Below are 17,204 nucleotides of genomic sequence, written 5' to 3'. Positions count from 1 at the left end.
TGTCAATCACTGTGCAAAAATAAAACCTGTGCGCGGCATCACTAAGGTACCTTGGCATGTGCGCTGTGTAACCATGACGCATTAGCAGTCGGCCAACAATTGCTCAAAGCCATAAATATCATCATTACATGCAACTCTAAATCAGGCCCTTAGTGCTGGAGGTTAAATGACAGTTATTATCAGAGGACATATTATTATTGTATATAATATACAATATTATAAGGATGATTTTGGTGGCTGTGGAAACGCTGCAACTGAATAGAAAGAAAATCATATAAACTGAATCTTCATGTATATAGGTAGAAGTCTGTAGTTTTGTCTATGTGCATCATATCTCTGTCCATCCTGTGCTTTATAAATCTTCAGGGCTTTATGGAAAACACCTTTCTTTTCTATGGACATTACACTGCCATGATAGCACAAGGTTCCTGGTTCAATATCCGTCTGGCCTACCTGCTTACGCCCCTTGTGTTCCTGCTGATCTGCAGCCTTGGCCTCCTGCAGTGGTAAGAGCCGAAAGTCAAAATTGACTGAATTATTTTCCAGTAGTTGTTAATCTGAGACATTCCCACACCAGTGTATTTATCAAGTATCATTTTCCATTAACCTATGCTAATACAGAGGTGCCCCCCCCTTCCCCCTTTCCCCATCACCAATTTGATTGCTGTAACAGGCTCGGGCTTCAGCTCCATTCACATTGCCACTAGCCGGCCTAGCAGTGCTGGCAATAGTGGCAGTGGCATCAATTACAGACTTGGGGCGGGATGTACTAAAGGGAAAATGCGGTAAAACCCCCGTTTTACCGCATTTTCCTATGTATCATCACCGGTTCGCCCCGTTTTCGCTGGCCAGGGTATCGCCACCCAGAGGGTGGCGATACCCTATAGAAGCCTATGGGCTTCTTTCGCCGCCCGCCGTATGCCGTCCACTCGCCGCCCCCCCTCCCGTCCTCCTTTACCCTCCTCCTCCCCCTGGTGTCACAGCCGGGAGGACATCCGGCTTCAGGGGGGAGGAGGAGACGCAGGGGGACGCTGGCAGCCGCCGGGAGGTGACGGAGACCCCCGCAGCCTACATCACAGGTATCGCGGGGGGTCTCCGTTACCGCAGCCCGATGCTGGCCGCATATGTTAGTACATATGCGGTAGCATCGCGGCGGCTGCCGTGCGAAGGGCGGCAATGTATGTTGATACATCCCGCCCTTGGTGGCAGTGCCATCCGCATCTCTCTCAGGATCTCCTCTTCCCTGACTCGGTGACGCTGGTAATCCCAGCAGGCAGCGCTGTTCCCACAATTACCGGGGTAGGTCTCATGACACCTTGCTCGGCTCCAACTCCAGTGGCACTAAGAAGTGCTCCCATGCCAGCACTGTACCCTCCAGGGCCAGATGCACTAAGCTTCAAAAGTGATCAAATGGAGAACGATAAACATCCAGCTAATTAGCTCCTACTTGTCATGTCACAGACTGTGTCTGAAAAATGTCAGGTTGGAGCTGATTGGTTGGTTGTTTATCACTCTCCATTTTATCACTTTTGAACCTTAGTGCATCTGGCCCCCAGGCTCCAGTCTAATCAGCCTATTGGTTAATCAGGCCCTGCATATTCCTTATGAGCTGTGGAATATTATGCTGGTTTTCCTTTCTCTCTGCATGGCAGCCCCTATAGGCGCAGTTGATTCAGACCCCAAGTATAAGAAGCATTTATTACTCCTCTTTTCACTACTAGATTTGGGCAAGGTTCTTTTCTGTTTACTAGGATTTGGATGAATCACGTGTATGACCATATCTAGATTTTATGGCTCTCTAAACTTGACTCTCCCCTCAGCACAATAAAAGGTATAACACAAAGGCGCGTGCGGAGTCGGGACTACAAGACCTCCGTGAGCAGCAAGGTGTTTTCAGGTTGGGATTTCTGTGTGCGAGGGGCAGGGACATCTATCCTAAAGCAGCAGAGCCTCAGCAATGACCTCAAGGTATGCCTTGCTGTATATGTGCCACCAGAAACGAATGTTTGTGTGACTGTGGATTATTCTCACACCTTCCTTCCTCACAGTCTGACCTGGCAGAGGAACGCTGGTATTGGGAGATCGCTGAGCAGTCTGTTGGTAAAAGGGTGCGTGTTATTGTCATTAGTGTTATGCTCAACTGCATTATCCTGGCATTGATTTCTGGAAGTTTCTATTCCATTTACTTGGCGACCGGCATATCACAAGATTATCAAGAGGTGAGTACAATATTATCTCCCAAATTTCTATACGCTATATGGTAATATCTGATATGATATCATCTACAGTATATAGATATTTATGTACACAGCAGCGTTTCAGCCCCGGCACCCTCCTCAATAAATACAGCTGACGTGGGTGACTCCTGGCACTTTTTGTAGAACCCAATAGGAAACAAACAGCGGCACGTTTAGTATGGTACTTGTGTAATATCTGGGCGCCCAATTTTGTCATTGTATTGCATCGCATCGCATCGCATGCAATATAGTGGCATACAATTCATGCTATGCATTTTTCATTGTAAAGACCAAATTTTTAATTGTATAGTCACCCATGGGTGATTTCATACCCCCACTATCCAACTACGCATGGAGTTGATTTTATATAGTGTGGCGAGCGCAGCGAGCCACCGAGCCTGAAGCGTGGCGAGCGCACGCAGAATACATGTAAAGTAATCCGCTGCCCCTCGCCACGCATCGGGCTTGGTGGCGTGTTGCGCTCGCCACACTATATAAAATCAACTCCATGCGTAGTTGGATACTGGGGGTATGAAATCACCCATGGCTGACTATACAATTAAAAATTGGGTCTTTACAATTAAAAATTGCATAGCATCGCATGCCTTAAGTAGTGGCATGCAATGAAAAAATCGGGCGCCCAGATAATACACAAGTACCTTTAGTATAAATAGAATTTATAGTGACCAATGTTTTGGGGTGTAGTAACCCCTTTTTCAAGGTGTATAGCGCAAAAGAAAATACAAACACTGTGAGTATGCAATTTGTATTTGGTATTTAAACAGTATGTCTGTATTTTTGTGTGAAACTACATCTAGCTTTCGAAGCATTTGCTTTGAGCGGGCATACACTGCCATCTGTTGGCAGCAAGTGAAACTACATCTAGCTTTCAAAGCATTTGCTTCGAGCGGGCTTACAATTATGTGATATGCAAAGAAAGGGGGGTATGGATCCGCACAGACTGATGCATAGGTTTAATATATGGAACATATAAAAATTATGTGATATGATCTATATGATATCTAACTGTGAGTCTGTTCCTCAGAGACCAGCAGGCCCAGTCCTCAGCTTGGTGATACAGTACCTTGTCCCTATTGTCATCTCGCTGGTCCTTCTTATTCTGCCACATCTCTTCATGCTTCTAGTGAGATATGAGGGTCTGTCACCCAGAGCGGAGATAACGCTAACTCTGATCAGGTGAATGACTGGAAAAATTACTGAACATTCTTATGTTCTATCTTGTTGTGTGTTCTTAAACAAACTCTAAGGAGTATGTATGGTAGGCCTGGTTCATGAGTTACGTACAAGTCCAGCCACATCTACTGTAGCTATTTGTCACATGTGCCACAGCCGACATACACATCTTACAGCAGCTGTGAGCGGATTATGAACCTAACACATCCCAGCATGCCCTGCCAACGTTTTTTTATTAGGCAATGCTAAAACCGTAGCAAGCAATGCTGCAACTACTGTTGCAGAGAAGGGATTATGGGGCCAACAAAGTTTTGGCTTACACACATGGATTGATCCAAGGAGGATACATCATTTTGATTATTCAGTCAGGCTCAATTGAAGGACTTCAGTCAACAAATGCAAGACTATTAACAGGAAACTACACATTCTAATTTGTTATATCTGCTCACTAATTACAAGGACTGTATGCTGTCTCGCTTGGCTGACAGTGTTTCCCAGCTGCCTCCATCCTCCTTTACTCCGTCCTCTGTCTTTCCTCATACAGTATTTTGTTTACTGCTTATTTTCCCTCCTGCTTCTTTCACCAGCATAAGTCTATCTACAGACTCCACTTGTCTCTACTCTACGCTGTCACTTACCTGTTTTGACTCTCCATGAACAGGTGTGTGTTCCTCAGGCTTGGTGTCTTGGTGATTTTCTTCTTTTCTCTGGGAAGGAAGATTCTGTGTTTAGGGGGTTCCAGTGCACCTTGTGAGACCTGCGGCTACAATACACAATTTCAGGTGATGATTTGTATAAATAATGCGATTGCACTGCTGGGTGTACACATCTATCTATCTATATATCTATATCTATATCTATAGCGTGGGGCTCGTCGCGCTTCGGGCTCGGTGGCTCGCTGCGCTCGCCACAGTTTATAAAGTCAACTCCACGCCGTGGCTGCGCTCGCCACGTTGGCGTCAATACTGGGGTGGCGTTAACAATTTGACCCATACGGTGGGTATGCAATAAAATTTGGGGTGTACGGTGTATTTTGCATTGGTCCCAATGTAAAATTGGGTCTCAGGAACCATTTTACATTGATTCCAATGTAAAAATCGCATGCGATTTGGTTGCATGCAATGCGATCGACGCAATTTTTTAGGTCCTGATCAAGGCAATTAAAATCGCTGGCGCCGTGCTAGGAAACAAGTACCAAAAAACCTGTTACAGCTCAAAGTGAAATTACTTTGCAGAAGCTCTCATTTTGATGGGCTTTTAACTAGTCACTTCTAATTTCATTATTGCCATACGGTAGAAAAGGGCATGCTGCACTGTGCCTGGTTGAAAATGGTACTGCTGCAGGATACAGTATAAGTGTCATGTGGCTAGTGATACGTCTTATCTGCATGTTTCTGTTTTCAGTGCTGGGAGACCTCAGTGGGACAGGAGTTCTACAAGTTGTCCATGTTCAACTTCCTTCAACTGCTAATGGTCTTCTTATTTATGCAACTGCCCCGCAGGTAGGCAATGCTAGTACCTTGCTATCACCATAGTTTTCCACTAATCATTATCATTCATGATCCTTGACTGGATTGTCTGTTGATGTGCAGATCAGAGATATGGTTTGCAAAATAATTAATTAATTAAATATCCCATCTCTTTTTGACCTTCATACATGCATTTTAGATCACCTGCTGTATATGAATTAATACTTACCTGCTGAGACAGCGCCTTAGATGTAGAGTTGATACACTGCTGTACATGCATCTGGATTAATGATCCAAGAGTCTAAATGTACATGTTCAGCCAAGGGCATGTGCCTTATTACAGAACAACATTTAAAAAAAGGAAATCCATATTCCCTTGCATGCACAGGCCCTGGAAAGTTATAAGAGGGTTCATCTTAATGTTTAATAATCATGAAAAAGAGCAATATCATGCCTGCGTTTTTACAACCCCTCCATGAAATCTCCCAGTTGACACCTCCACCTCTTTTGCATACAGTATGTGCATTTAAATCGCAATCTGCAGATAATCGCTCCATTGGCCCATAATTACTTCTGCATTTAATCATCCTATGTTGATTTCTGTCTCTCATCCTGTTTTCTTCCTTCTCGTTCCTCTTATCCCAGATTCCTGGTTTCTAGGTCCCAGTGGTGTGTGATTCGCTGGCTTGGAAAGGAAAAGTTCCAACTCTCCCAGAATGTGTTGGACACCGTGTATGGTCAGACGCTGGTTTGGGGTGGGATGTTCTATGCCCCACTCCTTCCTCTCCTCAATGTCATCTTCATTTTCATCACTTTCTACATCAGAAAGGTCAGAATGACAAATCCTGGAAGAGTAATGGGTATTCACAATAGTTAACATTGGACAATTGCATTTTAAAAGCAGAACTATGATAGACATTGAGGGGGAAATTTACCAATATGAAAAACCTAGTTTTTCGTATTGGTATTTTCCCTGCGACTGCATACGACTGTTTAAGTCGTATGCAAAGTCGTGTTCCGGAGGATCAGTTACAAATCAGTCAGATACGACTGCTTTGTAACCCTCCGATGGTGTAATGATTCGTATTAGCGGCCGTATATACGGCTGCTAATACGAATTATTTCTAGCAGTCTGCACGGATCAGTCAGATCCGTGCAGGCTGCAAGGTGTAAAAAAAATAGAAAAAATAAATAAATTAAAAAAAAAAAACGGCGTGGAGTCCCCCCCACAGCTGTAACCAGCACCAGGCTGAAGGAGCCGGGGCCGGTAATTAAAAATCAGGGAACCCGACAAATAGGGGTTCCCCGATTTTTAACAACCAGCCCCAGGCTCCAGGTCCGGGGCTGGTTCCCAAAATACGGGGGACAAAATGACTAGGGGTCCCCCGTATTTCAAGAACCAGCCCCAGGCCAAACCAGCCAGCAGGGTAATGTCACAGCCGGGGGGAGACTTTTTATGCAAGTCCCCCCGGCCAAAGCATTAACCCTACCGACCAGTCAGCCTGGCCAGGGGCCCTGGGGGAGTGGGGACCCCCCCAATAAAGGGGTCCCCCCCCTCCAGGACTTACCTGACCAGGCTGAAGCTTGGTGCTGTCCTCGATGCCCCTGGGCGGTGGGCATCGAGCTGATTATCGTGTAAAAAAAAAGATGAACCTATTGTTTTTTACTGTGGCACTACAAGTGCCAGCAAGCCTCCCCAGCAAGCTGGGACTTGGAGAACCACAAGTCCCAGCCTGCTGGGCATTAAAGGGCCCGCTGGCACTTGTAGTTCCACAGTTAAAAAAATAGTGCACAAAACACACTGACACACTTTTAAAATAAAATTTTATTACATACAAAGCCCACACATACTGATACTTACCTATCTTCTTTCCGTAGGTATCCCCGGTCCTGTGTCGTCGTCTTCTGGTCCTGTGTCGTCTTCTTCCTCCATGTCGACCGTCGCTGTCGCCGTCCGGATCCGACGAAATCCATTTGGGAAGCTGTGGAAGGAAACCATACTCACCTGTCCCAGCGCGACGTAGTCCAGGTAAGTGTCTTGGCAAAAAAACAAACCGACAGCCCGAAACCAAGCGGACACGGAGACGCACGGTGTTTGTTTACATCGTGCGGCTCCGCCTCCCGAATGCCGCTATTGGCCGCCTTGCGGCCTAGCGGCTCCTGATTGGCCGCTAGGCCGCAAGGCGGCCAATAGCGGCATTCGGGAGGCGGAGCCGCACGATGTAAACAAACACCGTGTGTCTCCGTGTCCGCTTGGTTTCGGGCTGTCGGTTTGTTTTTTTGCCAAGACACTTACCTGGACTACGTCGTGCTGGGACAGGTGAGTATGGTTTCCTTCCACAGCTTCCCAAATGGATTTCGTCGGATCCGGACGGCGACAGCGACGGTCGACATGGAGGAAGAAGACGACACAGGACCAGAAGACGACGACACAGGACCAGGGATACCTACGGAAAGAAGATAGGTAAGTATCAGTATGTGTGGGCTTTGTATGTAATAAAAATTTATTTTAAAAGTGTGTCAGTGTGTTTTGTGCACTATTTTTTTAACTGTGGAACTACAAGTGCCAGCGGGCCCTTTAATGCCCAGCAGGCTGGGACTTGTGGTTCTCCAAGTCCCAGCTTGCTGGGGAGGCTTGCTGGCACTTGTAGTGCCACAGTAAAAAACAATAGGTTCATCTTTTTTTTTACACGATAATCAGCTCGATGCCCACCGCCCAGGGGCATCGAGGACAGCACCAGGCTTCAGCCTGGTCAGGTAAGTCCTGGAGGGGGGGGATCCCTTTATTGGGGGGTCCCCACTCCCCCAGGGCCCCTGGCCAGGCTGACTGGTCGGTAGGGTTAATGCTTTGGCCGGGGGGACTTGCATAAAAAGTCTCCCCCCGGCTGTGGCATTACCCTGCTGGCTGGTTTTGCCTGGGGCTGGTTCTTAAAATACGGGGGACCCCTACTCATTTTGTCCCCCGTATTTTGGGAACCAGCCCCAGAGCAGGAGCCTGGGGCTGGTTGTTAAAAATCGGGGAACCCCTATTTGTCGGGTTCCCTGATTTTTAATTACTGGCCCCGGCTCCGTCAGCCTGGTGCTGATTATGGCTGTGGGGGAGACCCCACGCCGGTTTTTTTTATATTTAATTTATTTTTTATTTTTTTTACACTGAAGCCTGCACGGATCTGACTGATCCGTGCAGGCTTAAAGCAAATACGACAGGAAAATGGTGTTCTATTTTCCTGTCGTATTTGCGTGGGTGTTTCACACCACTTAGCAGCCGTATTATCCATACGGCTGCTTAGTAAATCAGAAACCACCATTCTTTTGAATGGTGATTTCTGTCTTATACTATCGATGGTGTAGACATTCGTATTTGTAAATACAAATACGAATGTTCCATCTTTAGGACTACGAATTGTTGTATTTTTGGGATTGTAAATCCCGAAAATACAAATTCGTAAAAAAAAGGTGTATTTCTGCCTACGAATACACCTTTTTTCTACGAATCCATTTTGGTAAATGTCCCCCTGAATGGCTGTAGATCCACTAGAACACATTTCAAATTCTGCTTTATTCCTCTTTAATCAGTTTTCCCTGTACCGGCTATGTGATGTCTCTCAGAAATTATTTCGGGAATCAACTTTGAGGATCTTGTTTCACTTTGTCCTGCTCCTGGGACTGATGACTGCATTTTTCCCTGTGATCTATCTAGTGACCAGGTGAGAGAGTACATATACTGTGCTTGGCGGGGATAACAGAGTCGTTATGGATATTGGGGGAAATTTATTAAACTTTCTAAAGAGTGTAGAATTTGGCCTTAACAACCAATCAGCATCTGCTTATAATTTTATATAACCTTTTTTTTTATAAATGCTAGCTAACAGCTTATTGGTTGCTATGCGTAACTGAGCCACTTGTCCATTCTTTAGAAGGTTTGATACTTTTCCCGCAACATTACATATTAAGCTTTACTCTGAAATTCTTACATTTACTGTATGTACGGAAACAAGCTACAATTCAACCCAAATCCATATAGCGTAACTAGGCAAACTCATTACTGTTATTCGATGAATGATATTTTAATTTCTGCTTCTTAAAATGCAACTTGAAAACACTGGCAGTGTTCGACCATCCCAATCCTGTGGCCTGTTTACTGACTACAACACTCCGTGGGAGGCCTTACAGAACAGCACACGCTCAGCACTTCCCCCTGTAGTACTGACAGTCCTCAGTTACATGACATCAGATACCAGTGCTTACTGTCTACTCATAGCCATGTGGTAAGTTAACGGCTGCCTATAGCATGTATACTGTATGTCATATATGAATAACACTGTAAATATTAATAGAATACTGTCAATTGCTCATTAATTCTGCCATACAACTGATGTTCTGCGGTTATTGGTATTGGGCTACCATAATAAGACAATGCATTACGGACAGCCATCGGTGGGTTAATCATTCATTGTGGCATTTTGTGGTAATCATCAATGCCATGAACTAGCAACCATCAATAGTTTACACCCATCAATGAGCTGGTATCCTATCAGGGAAGGAGGTGGGGCTTAGGAGGTGCATGCTAAAACTCCTGATACGGAATGTCAGTGATGTACTGAGAATATTTGCAGGGATTTGGTAAAGTGGAAAAACTAAAACCTTTATCAATCATTGAGTCTTTTCATTGGCAGCCGCCAGCTGCTTCGTCCACTGTGTCTGGAGAAGTTACAAAAATATATTTTTTCCACGTTAGAGTGAATTTAATGTTAACATTCATGGCATTACAGTATATTTATTGAATCTAGCTCAGTTATACAGGGTCATTTATTTAGCTATGTGCAATATAACAGCAAATGGTCTCACTTTAATTATGGCACTTGTCACCACTACTATCCTGGCAAACTCGGAAATGAAATTATAAACCAGTTTAGGAGTTACGCTCACCTGCATGTACTGACTTGAAATCCTCTTTCTCTTTCATAGTCTCATGCTCACCTCCTATGTATGCCGAGTCCGCCAGAATGAGCAAGATGTGGAGATGCTAAAAGACCTCTTGTCAAATGTAAGCTGGGGGTACTGCTGAGACAACGGGGGCAAAAATTGCACAGAAATATATGTAGATGTTTAAGTGTCACATATACCCATAGGCAGATTTTCCACAAGGTGGCCTAGGTGCCCGTCTAGGGCCTTGCAGGTCCCAATGGGCCCCATAAAGAAATCCTGGTTATCCAAAATGTTCCCAGAGGAGCATTGCATGACTACCATGTGACCTGATGACATCACATGGACCTGCCCACACTTCTAAAGTCCCTTTGATGTTCTTTGATAGCATAAAAAATGTTTATAAAGTAAAAGTGGGCAGTCAGGTTACTTGTGACACAGGTATTAAGCCTACTTCAAAAACACCTAGAGCCTGATGCAGATCTGTACACATTGCAAATGTTCACGCAGCTGAGCATTTATCATTAGACTGTGCATGCACCAAGGTCCTCTAGCGATGCCGCCTGCAGTCACCAGAAAAAGTATAGTGCTTTGGATTGTAACGAGGGAGGGCCCCATGAGGTCATAAGGGCCTGATCACTGGGCTGTGAATCTTCGGAGCCCAGTGATCAAACAAACACCACCCTGCCAGAGTATTTACCCGCCCCTGTGCATGGCTGCACCTCATGCCAATGCATGGATATGGTAGACTCTGGATCTATGCCAAAGTCTGCAGTGCTTTTGTATAACTCTGGGAAAAAGGTACTGACATTTTACTGGTGATTTTTCTATTGAGCATGTGCATATTTCCAGGGAAAATAGCACCAACACCACTTCTTCAGAGGTGGCCGCAGCATTTGTACAGGATACGTTTATTAAATATGTGCTGTATGGGACCCCCTGCACCCATTACAACTTGTATACCTTTAATCTCTATGTAAAACTACATTTCTGAACAGATTTTTTCCCATTATTATAGCAAATAAAAGATAAAGAATATCTGGTACAAAGGCTGAGAGAGGAACTGGACCGTCAGCAGCATAATGCAAATCATCAGCTAGATACTGACTAGTGGGACTTGCTGGAAATCATGTGAAAGCCTCAGACCTAACGAAGGAATTTATGGAGGTTGTGGCTCAGTCCGTAGTAAAATATTGTATTGCTGTTAATTGTGACTTGCTTAATGGACAATATGCCATTTGGACACCTTTCAGGGGCATTACCGATTATATCTAGGCCTCAATGCAAGATTGGAATTTGGCTCTCCCATGTACCAACATACCTACCATGATGTATACTCCATCTCTAGTTAGCATCTAATAAAGCAGAGTATTATTTGTATCTTGTATCTTATTGCAGAAACATGAATCTCATTATCACGCCCCAACCTGTTTCCTTAATAAGAATCTGTGAGAGGGCACTGCCAAAGTCTGATGCTGGGTACACATGATAACAATTTGACCTCAATTCCCCCAATTTCGATCTCGACTGATTGTATGTAAATTGGGCATGTTTTAGATCCGATTCTGATCCAACGCGCATTCCCGCTGGTCGTGTGGCCATCGTATGGTCATCAGGATCGTTCTGGTGTCTACCTAGCATTACTTGTGGTGGTCTATCCACCTCCGGTACATGATTTATGACCTGGTTTTAAAAACAAGATTGCTTGAATAAAACTAATATATATACACACACACACACACATATGTACATTGTCAATATATTTTTTCAATAATAAATATTTGTAATAAAATATTATTTTTCTAAAAATACATTTCTTCGTGTAGTAACTCTGAGGATATGCACTGGTATTATTATTTACTTTTTCCTACCTATCCAACATATTTAACAGTAAAGTCATTTCAGTTTAACAGCAGCAGAATGAAACATTCAAATAAATCATGGCTTGCTAAATAGATATTAAGGAATAGATGGTAGATTTATAGTTGAACGAAAAGATACGCTGTTAATGTGTAAGTACATATTTGCCTGCAACCTGCTTATCCACACATGTGTTTTGAGTAGAGATGAGCAGTTTCGGATATCCCTGAAATTCACAATCCGAGCCAGTATCCAAGTCCGGCTTGGGTTTTCCCTCCAGATCGAGGCAAAAGGTCATCTTCCCGCTGTTGCATTCTCGTGGGTTTTGGATCCTTTATAAGTCCCCACAGATCTGTGCCATCTTCACCCCAGCATGCTGCATTGGAGCCATTGGTGCTGCTGTATATAGGTCCATTGGAGCTGCTGTGTATAAGCCCAGCAGTGCTGCCGTATAATTGCACCGGCGGTGTCCTGTGCTGCCATATAAGTGCAACGGTACTCCCCTGTGCTACCATATAATTGCAGCTGTGCTGGCCTATGTGCTGCCATATAATTGCAGCGGTGGTGCCTTGTGCTGTCGTACAATTGCAGCGGTGCTGCCGTATAAGTGTAGAGGTTGTATCCTGTGCTGCCGTATGATTGCATCGGCGGTGCCCTGTGCCGCCTTATAATTGCAGTGGTGATGTCCTGTGCTGCCGTATAATTGCAGCAGTAGTGTCCTTTGCTGCCATATAATTTCAGCTGTAGTGGCCTGTGCTGCCGTATAAATGCAGCTGTGCTTACCTGTACCATATAATTGCATCGGCGGTGCCCTGTGCCGCCTTATAATTGCAGCAGTAGTGTCCTTTGCCGCCTTATAATTGCAGAGGTGCTGCCCTGTGCTGCCGTATAAGTGCAGCTGTGCTGCTATATAATTGCAGCGGTTCTGCCTGTGCTGCACACTAGACTAGACGGTATGCACAAAAATATCGGTAACGGTTATCTTGCATATTGTTTGAAATATTGTATGATGTGTAACCATCTAATGTGTTAAGTTTAGCCTAGATGTGAATGAGCTGTTACCAGTTATGCCTATCCAGTCACAAGTGGAGATACAACTGAGGTGTGTATGACTAATAATGATGCCTGTCACAGAGACTGTGGGGTTTATTTACTAAGATATGAGTTTTACTGAAGATAGGATGTTGCCTAAAACAACTAATCAGAATTGTATCTTATTTATTTAGCATCTTCTAGAAGATAACATAATCTGATTTGTTGCCCATAGCAACATCCCAATTTCAATAGAACTTCTATCTTACTAACTAAACTACAGTTCTACCAAGTAGCATTTTTATGATGTCATACACATATTTTTTTGCCCTGGTTTCCACACAGGTTAAGCTGATAAGAAGGTCACGCTCTATCTGTGCACACCATATGTGGTAACTGTGCTTGGGTGAGGTCACTAGTGCTGGTAAATATGACAGAACACTAGTTGTTATAGTGGAAGCAGTGGGAGATCTCCGGTACATGCTGTAGCCATGAAGGTTTATTTAGGATTGCTAGCAGCATATATCATCAGTGAGACAATCTTTATATTTGGATTTCTTTCCTTTGTGTTCCTTTTTTCTTTCAACTGACCCTTATTACTTTTTACTATCCTCCTATTGTCTTCATACTTGTCTAGATCATCATTCCCTCTGTTTCTTTGCTATGCTGCCTTTTATTCTCTCATTCTTTTGGGGATTTAACCCTTCCTATGTTATGCGCTTTTCAACTCTGTAGCGCCTTTGCCCTATTTTTACATATGTTTTGTCTCTTGTGTTTTGAATTGTCGTCTATTCTTAACGCTACCCCATATCTGTCTTTTCTTTGCTTGCACTACTGCTAGTATCTCAGTGTCTTAGTTATCTCCCCTCTGCTTCTTTATATATGTTTTGGGTCGTGATCAGATGGTGCCATTGCCACCACAAGTTCTACAGTCCAAGGCAACACAGGGGGGTCTGCAGAATCTGTCACTCACTCAGGTAAGAATGTCCTTTATATAGATATATCTATAAAAGCACATTTATGAACATGGTAAAATAAATAAGTTGGCATTGTTTGGTAATTCCATTGATGTGATTCTTGGATTCACCACTATGTTACATGTTTCTTTACGTTAAATGTAGGAGTTAGGCATATGTTAACCCTTTGCAGTCCAAAATTTGTTTTGCAATTCAAACAGTCTGGTTTAAATTTATTGGAATTATTTTATTTTTTATTCAAAAATGGTCTACATTGAATGTTGAACGATGTTAATGTTCTTATTTTAAATTGGCTCACCATTGGATTTGCTACTAGAGCTAGGTCTGTTGAGCCTGACTAGATGTTGGACCTGAAAAGGTTAAAGGTATATGCAGTGGCATAACTACGATGTGGCAGACACCGCAGTGGCTTGGGGGATCCGGCACCGCCTTGGTCTGTTGGGCGCAGCGCAGAAAGTGCGGCCCACCCTGCTCATTTAGAATTTTATCTTTCTTAATGCCTGCCACGGCCACTTACCCGGAGATAAAGCAGCGGACGCAGTGGGTGGGCGGTGGGCCATGGACAGCAGCCCCGTCTCCTTCATCTCTGTGTGTGGATGGAATCTGTAAGCTGCTGATAAAGAAACCCCTGGCAATGACTGACCATGTAGGTAAAAAATAAAAAATTATTAATGGGGTGGAGGGCGCAAAATTTCAAGCTACACCACTGAGTATATGGCTAGGAATGACATATCCTAAAAGGGATGTCACAGTCCAGGTTGTACAGCAGTACTCACTATTTCTAATATGATATTAACTAGAGATAAGGGACATATTAATGATACTCTTCGGCCAGCTTCCAAATAATAAAAATCCATATGACAGCAATCAGGATTCTTCTTCTGCTCCTATGTTTCAATTTATAACATGAAAAGCATGGTCTGCAATAAGAGCAATCAGGAAGATATAATGTGATCGTATCATCTCCTTTCCGCATTTCAAGGAATAACTATTAATTCACACTCATACAAGGCATGATTATTAAAGAATGTGTGCGGGATATACCCCCAAAGCACCTGGAATATAAAATAAATAATTCATACACAACTAAAGTATAAGTGATCGGTCCTCCGGTGAGGGCTGCTGGTCTTCAGGGCAACTCTATGACATTCGTTGCAGTAAAGTCACAATGCAAAGCGGCAGCTCACTTTACAACAGTGGGAGTCACAGTAGAGGTAGGCCCAAATACCTGCAGCGAGGGTGGGTGGGGGCGTGGTGCATGAGGGGGGTTTCTCGCAATGGAGAGGGGGTGCCAGTGACAGTAGAGATAATGTTGGTGGTGGCACCGGATCTCAGATAATTTTACCCCTAATTGTTGGGAAATTTACATATGGTACAGCTATTCAGACCTGATTTGTCCGCAATATCACCGGATTTCAATCCCAGGATTGGAGTTTCCAATCCCGGGATTTTCGGGATTAGACAGTGCATGGGCTATCTAATGCTGGGCAGCATCTGCGCACTCGCTGAGCAACCCAGCTGTTCCCGACCCTGTTCCTGTAATCTTTTTTCAGGACCCCCGTGATTTGGGTAGGAAACTTCCCTAGTTCGCCACGACAATGGTGAGCCAGTTGGTAAAGAGAAAACTGTTTTCTTGCAGTTTCACTAATACCATGCCATACCATAGTTTGGAAATCAATCACATAATGGATCCTGACACTCATTACTTTTATTGCACATACTGTGGCTATGGCATAAATATAAAAAACTTATTTTATACTGGATAATTTAGTAACAAAAAACACTGTAGTGTAAAAGGCTATTAAATATGACCAAAGAAACAATAAGTGAAAAGCGCAGTTTACGTAATATGTCCGTAACCTGCGTACCCTTTATACCTAGCTACGTGCGAACTAAACGTAGTGCAGCGTAGCGTACCTTTATTGCGTGTTTTACACCAGAGAACTAATACCTTACTTAGAGATCCTTTCGCAGTAATCTGACTCTAATCTGCGAATATACCTTTAAGGACTGTGTCCGTAATATACCTTATCGCTATTATGCGAATAAACAGACACAACGACAGTATTAAAGTAAGGAGATAAGAACTCCGTAAAAAGATGTATTTAAGTCCCTAACGGACAAAAGGGGGTTACAGAAATAGAAAATACAGGTATAACAAGTGATACAATAGTCTAACAATAAGTACAATAAACAGGCTCTATTAGGGGAAGAAAAACAGATACAGGATACAATCATAATCAGCCACATTACATAAAAGGGGAATACGAATAGTCCGGTCAATGGTCAGGGAAAGGAAGATGTGCCGAAGTGACCGAGGCCGCCCTGGGTCACCTATCTTATAGGGTCAGAAGGGGGAGGTCAAAGGCCATTCCTATTGGTCAGAGATCGTATGTCAGGTCCACTGTGATTGGGGGGTTAGGTGATGCACCTGGTTTGAATAGGTGCAGGGGAGTGAACTTTAGGAGTCCTTTGTTTGTCGGTATCGTCGTCAGGAGTTGTAAATAGCAGTCAAAAACCGGTTTTAGTAGGTTCCTTTGTTATATACTTTTCAACAGAAACTGTCTTGGGAATATGGATTATGTCCATAACTATCGGGCCGTGTGTATTGCGAAATATTCGCAATGACCGGAATTCTGCGCATAAGAAACGGAACGGAACGGTACTAAACACTATACAGACAGATGTATGCAAAATGCTAACTAAGCGATGTGTGGCGTTCTAAACCTTTAACTATATTTTATTTAGTGTCAGTATGTTCTTATGAATTTATGTGTAATAGTATGGCTACGCTTCTGGTCCACTTTGTCACACAGACTCGGGTATGGAAACTTTATTAGCGCAACTCCGCGAACCAAAATGGCGGCCATACTATCCTAAAATGGCGTGTGTGCAACTCGACTTTAACAGTAGTAATACAAACATTTGTATGCAATATGATAATTAGAAGGAAATGACCTTAAAAGCAAATGAGTCCTGCAATGTATATAAACAAACCCACAAAAACGTTAAAAAAAAAAATAGTTCTGTTCTTACAATGCCCATAATGTTTGTAAAATAACGGGTCCTGCTTCTCCTGCATAACATGGAGAAGCAGGCACTCGTTGCTGCCAGATGTATTAACCCCCCCTGCGGCAATAAGAAGAGCCGTTATGACCAGCGTTAATGGCTCTCCTTAACGGCACCCCCACAGCGCTGCGCATTTTTTTAAAAACCTCTCCCCCGACCAGCTCTCTGGAAAACAACATAAGACAGCGCTAATAAAGTTAAAAAGTTGGATCAATTTTACATGTATAAAATGTAATTTAATACACCTACCCCTGGCGCACTAAGAGACCCTTGGTTACAGCTCCAACAAATCCTTGGCAGATTTATTTGTTCTAACTGTAACTACGTCTCCCATTACGTCCTTGCTGGAAACTTGGCCTCACACCAACAGGCCCATCTACTGCTTTAAAGTGCTACTGAATCATCAGGAAATTATCTCCCCTACCCATTGCCATTTGGGA

General features: G+C 43.7%; 2 protein-coding genes across 10 annotated transcripts in view; both read left to right on the top strand.

Annotated features, from left to right (window-relative positions):
- TMC8 (transmembrane channel like 8) overlaps positions 1-11,577 on the top strand; it is a 44,998-nt gene extending 33,421 nt beyond the window's left edge. For 6 of the 7 annotated variants that reach the window (XM_083148623.1, XM_083148619.1, XM_083148620.1 and 3 more), the window contains 11 exons: positions 367-506; positions 1,821-1,968; positions 2,049-2,219; positions 3,283-3,434; positions 4,093-4,213; positions 4,836-4,933; positions 5,546-5,729; positions 8,477-8,607; positions 9,010-9,168; positions 9,869-9,947; positions 10,845-11,577. In XM_083148623.1, coding sequence (XP_083004749.1) covers positions 367-506; positions 1,821-1,968; positions 2,049-2,219; positions 3,283-3,434; positions 4,093-4,213; positions 4,836-4,933; positions 5,546-5,729; positions 8,477-8,607; positions 9,010-9,168; positions 9,869-9,947; positions 10,845-10,937 — 1,476 coding nt within the window. In that variant the 3' untranslated portion in view covers positions 10,938-11,577. The remainder of the gene's footprint in view (positions 1-366; positions 507-1,820; positions 1,969-2,048; positions 2,220-3,282; positions 3,435-4,092; positions 4,214-4,835; positions 4,934-5,545; positions 5,730-8,476; positions 8,608-9,009; positions 9,169-9,868; positions 9,948-10,844) is intronic. The other variant, XM_083148626.1, reaches the window with a different exon arrangement.
- A 1,506-nt stretch (positions 11,578-13,083) lies between these two features.
- Positions 13,084-17,204, top strand: part of LOC146008853 (uncharacterized) — a 42,426-nt gene continuing 38,305 nt past the window's right edge. For 2 of the 3 annotated variants that reach the window (XR_014444581.1, XR_014444580.1), the window contains exons 1-2: positions 13,084-13,249; positions 13,621-13,695. Coding sequence is in view for 1 of the 3 variants with exons in the window: in XM_083148614.1 (XP_083004740.1) it covers positions 13,210-13,249; positions 13,621-13,695 (115 nt within the window). In the remaining 2 variants the exon portion in view is untranslated. The remainder of the gene's footprint in view (positions 13,250-13,620; positions 13,696-17,204) is intronic. The other variant, XM_083148614.1, reaches the window with a different exon arrangement.

Source organism: Crinia signifera, chromosome 6 (genome assembly GCF_055691185.1).
Source record: "Crinia signifera chromosome 6, ASM5569118v1, whole genome shotgun sequence".
In the NCBI taxonomy this organism is placed as follows: domain Eukaryota; kingdom Metazoa; phylum Chordata; class Amphibia; order Anura; family Myobatrachidae; genus Crinia; species Crinia signifera.
This window is presented reverse-complemented; position numbering and strand designations above follow the sequence as displayed.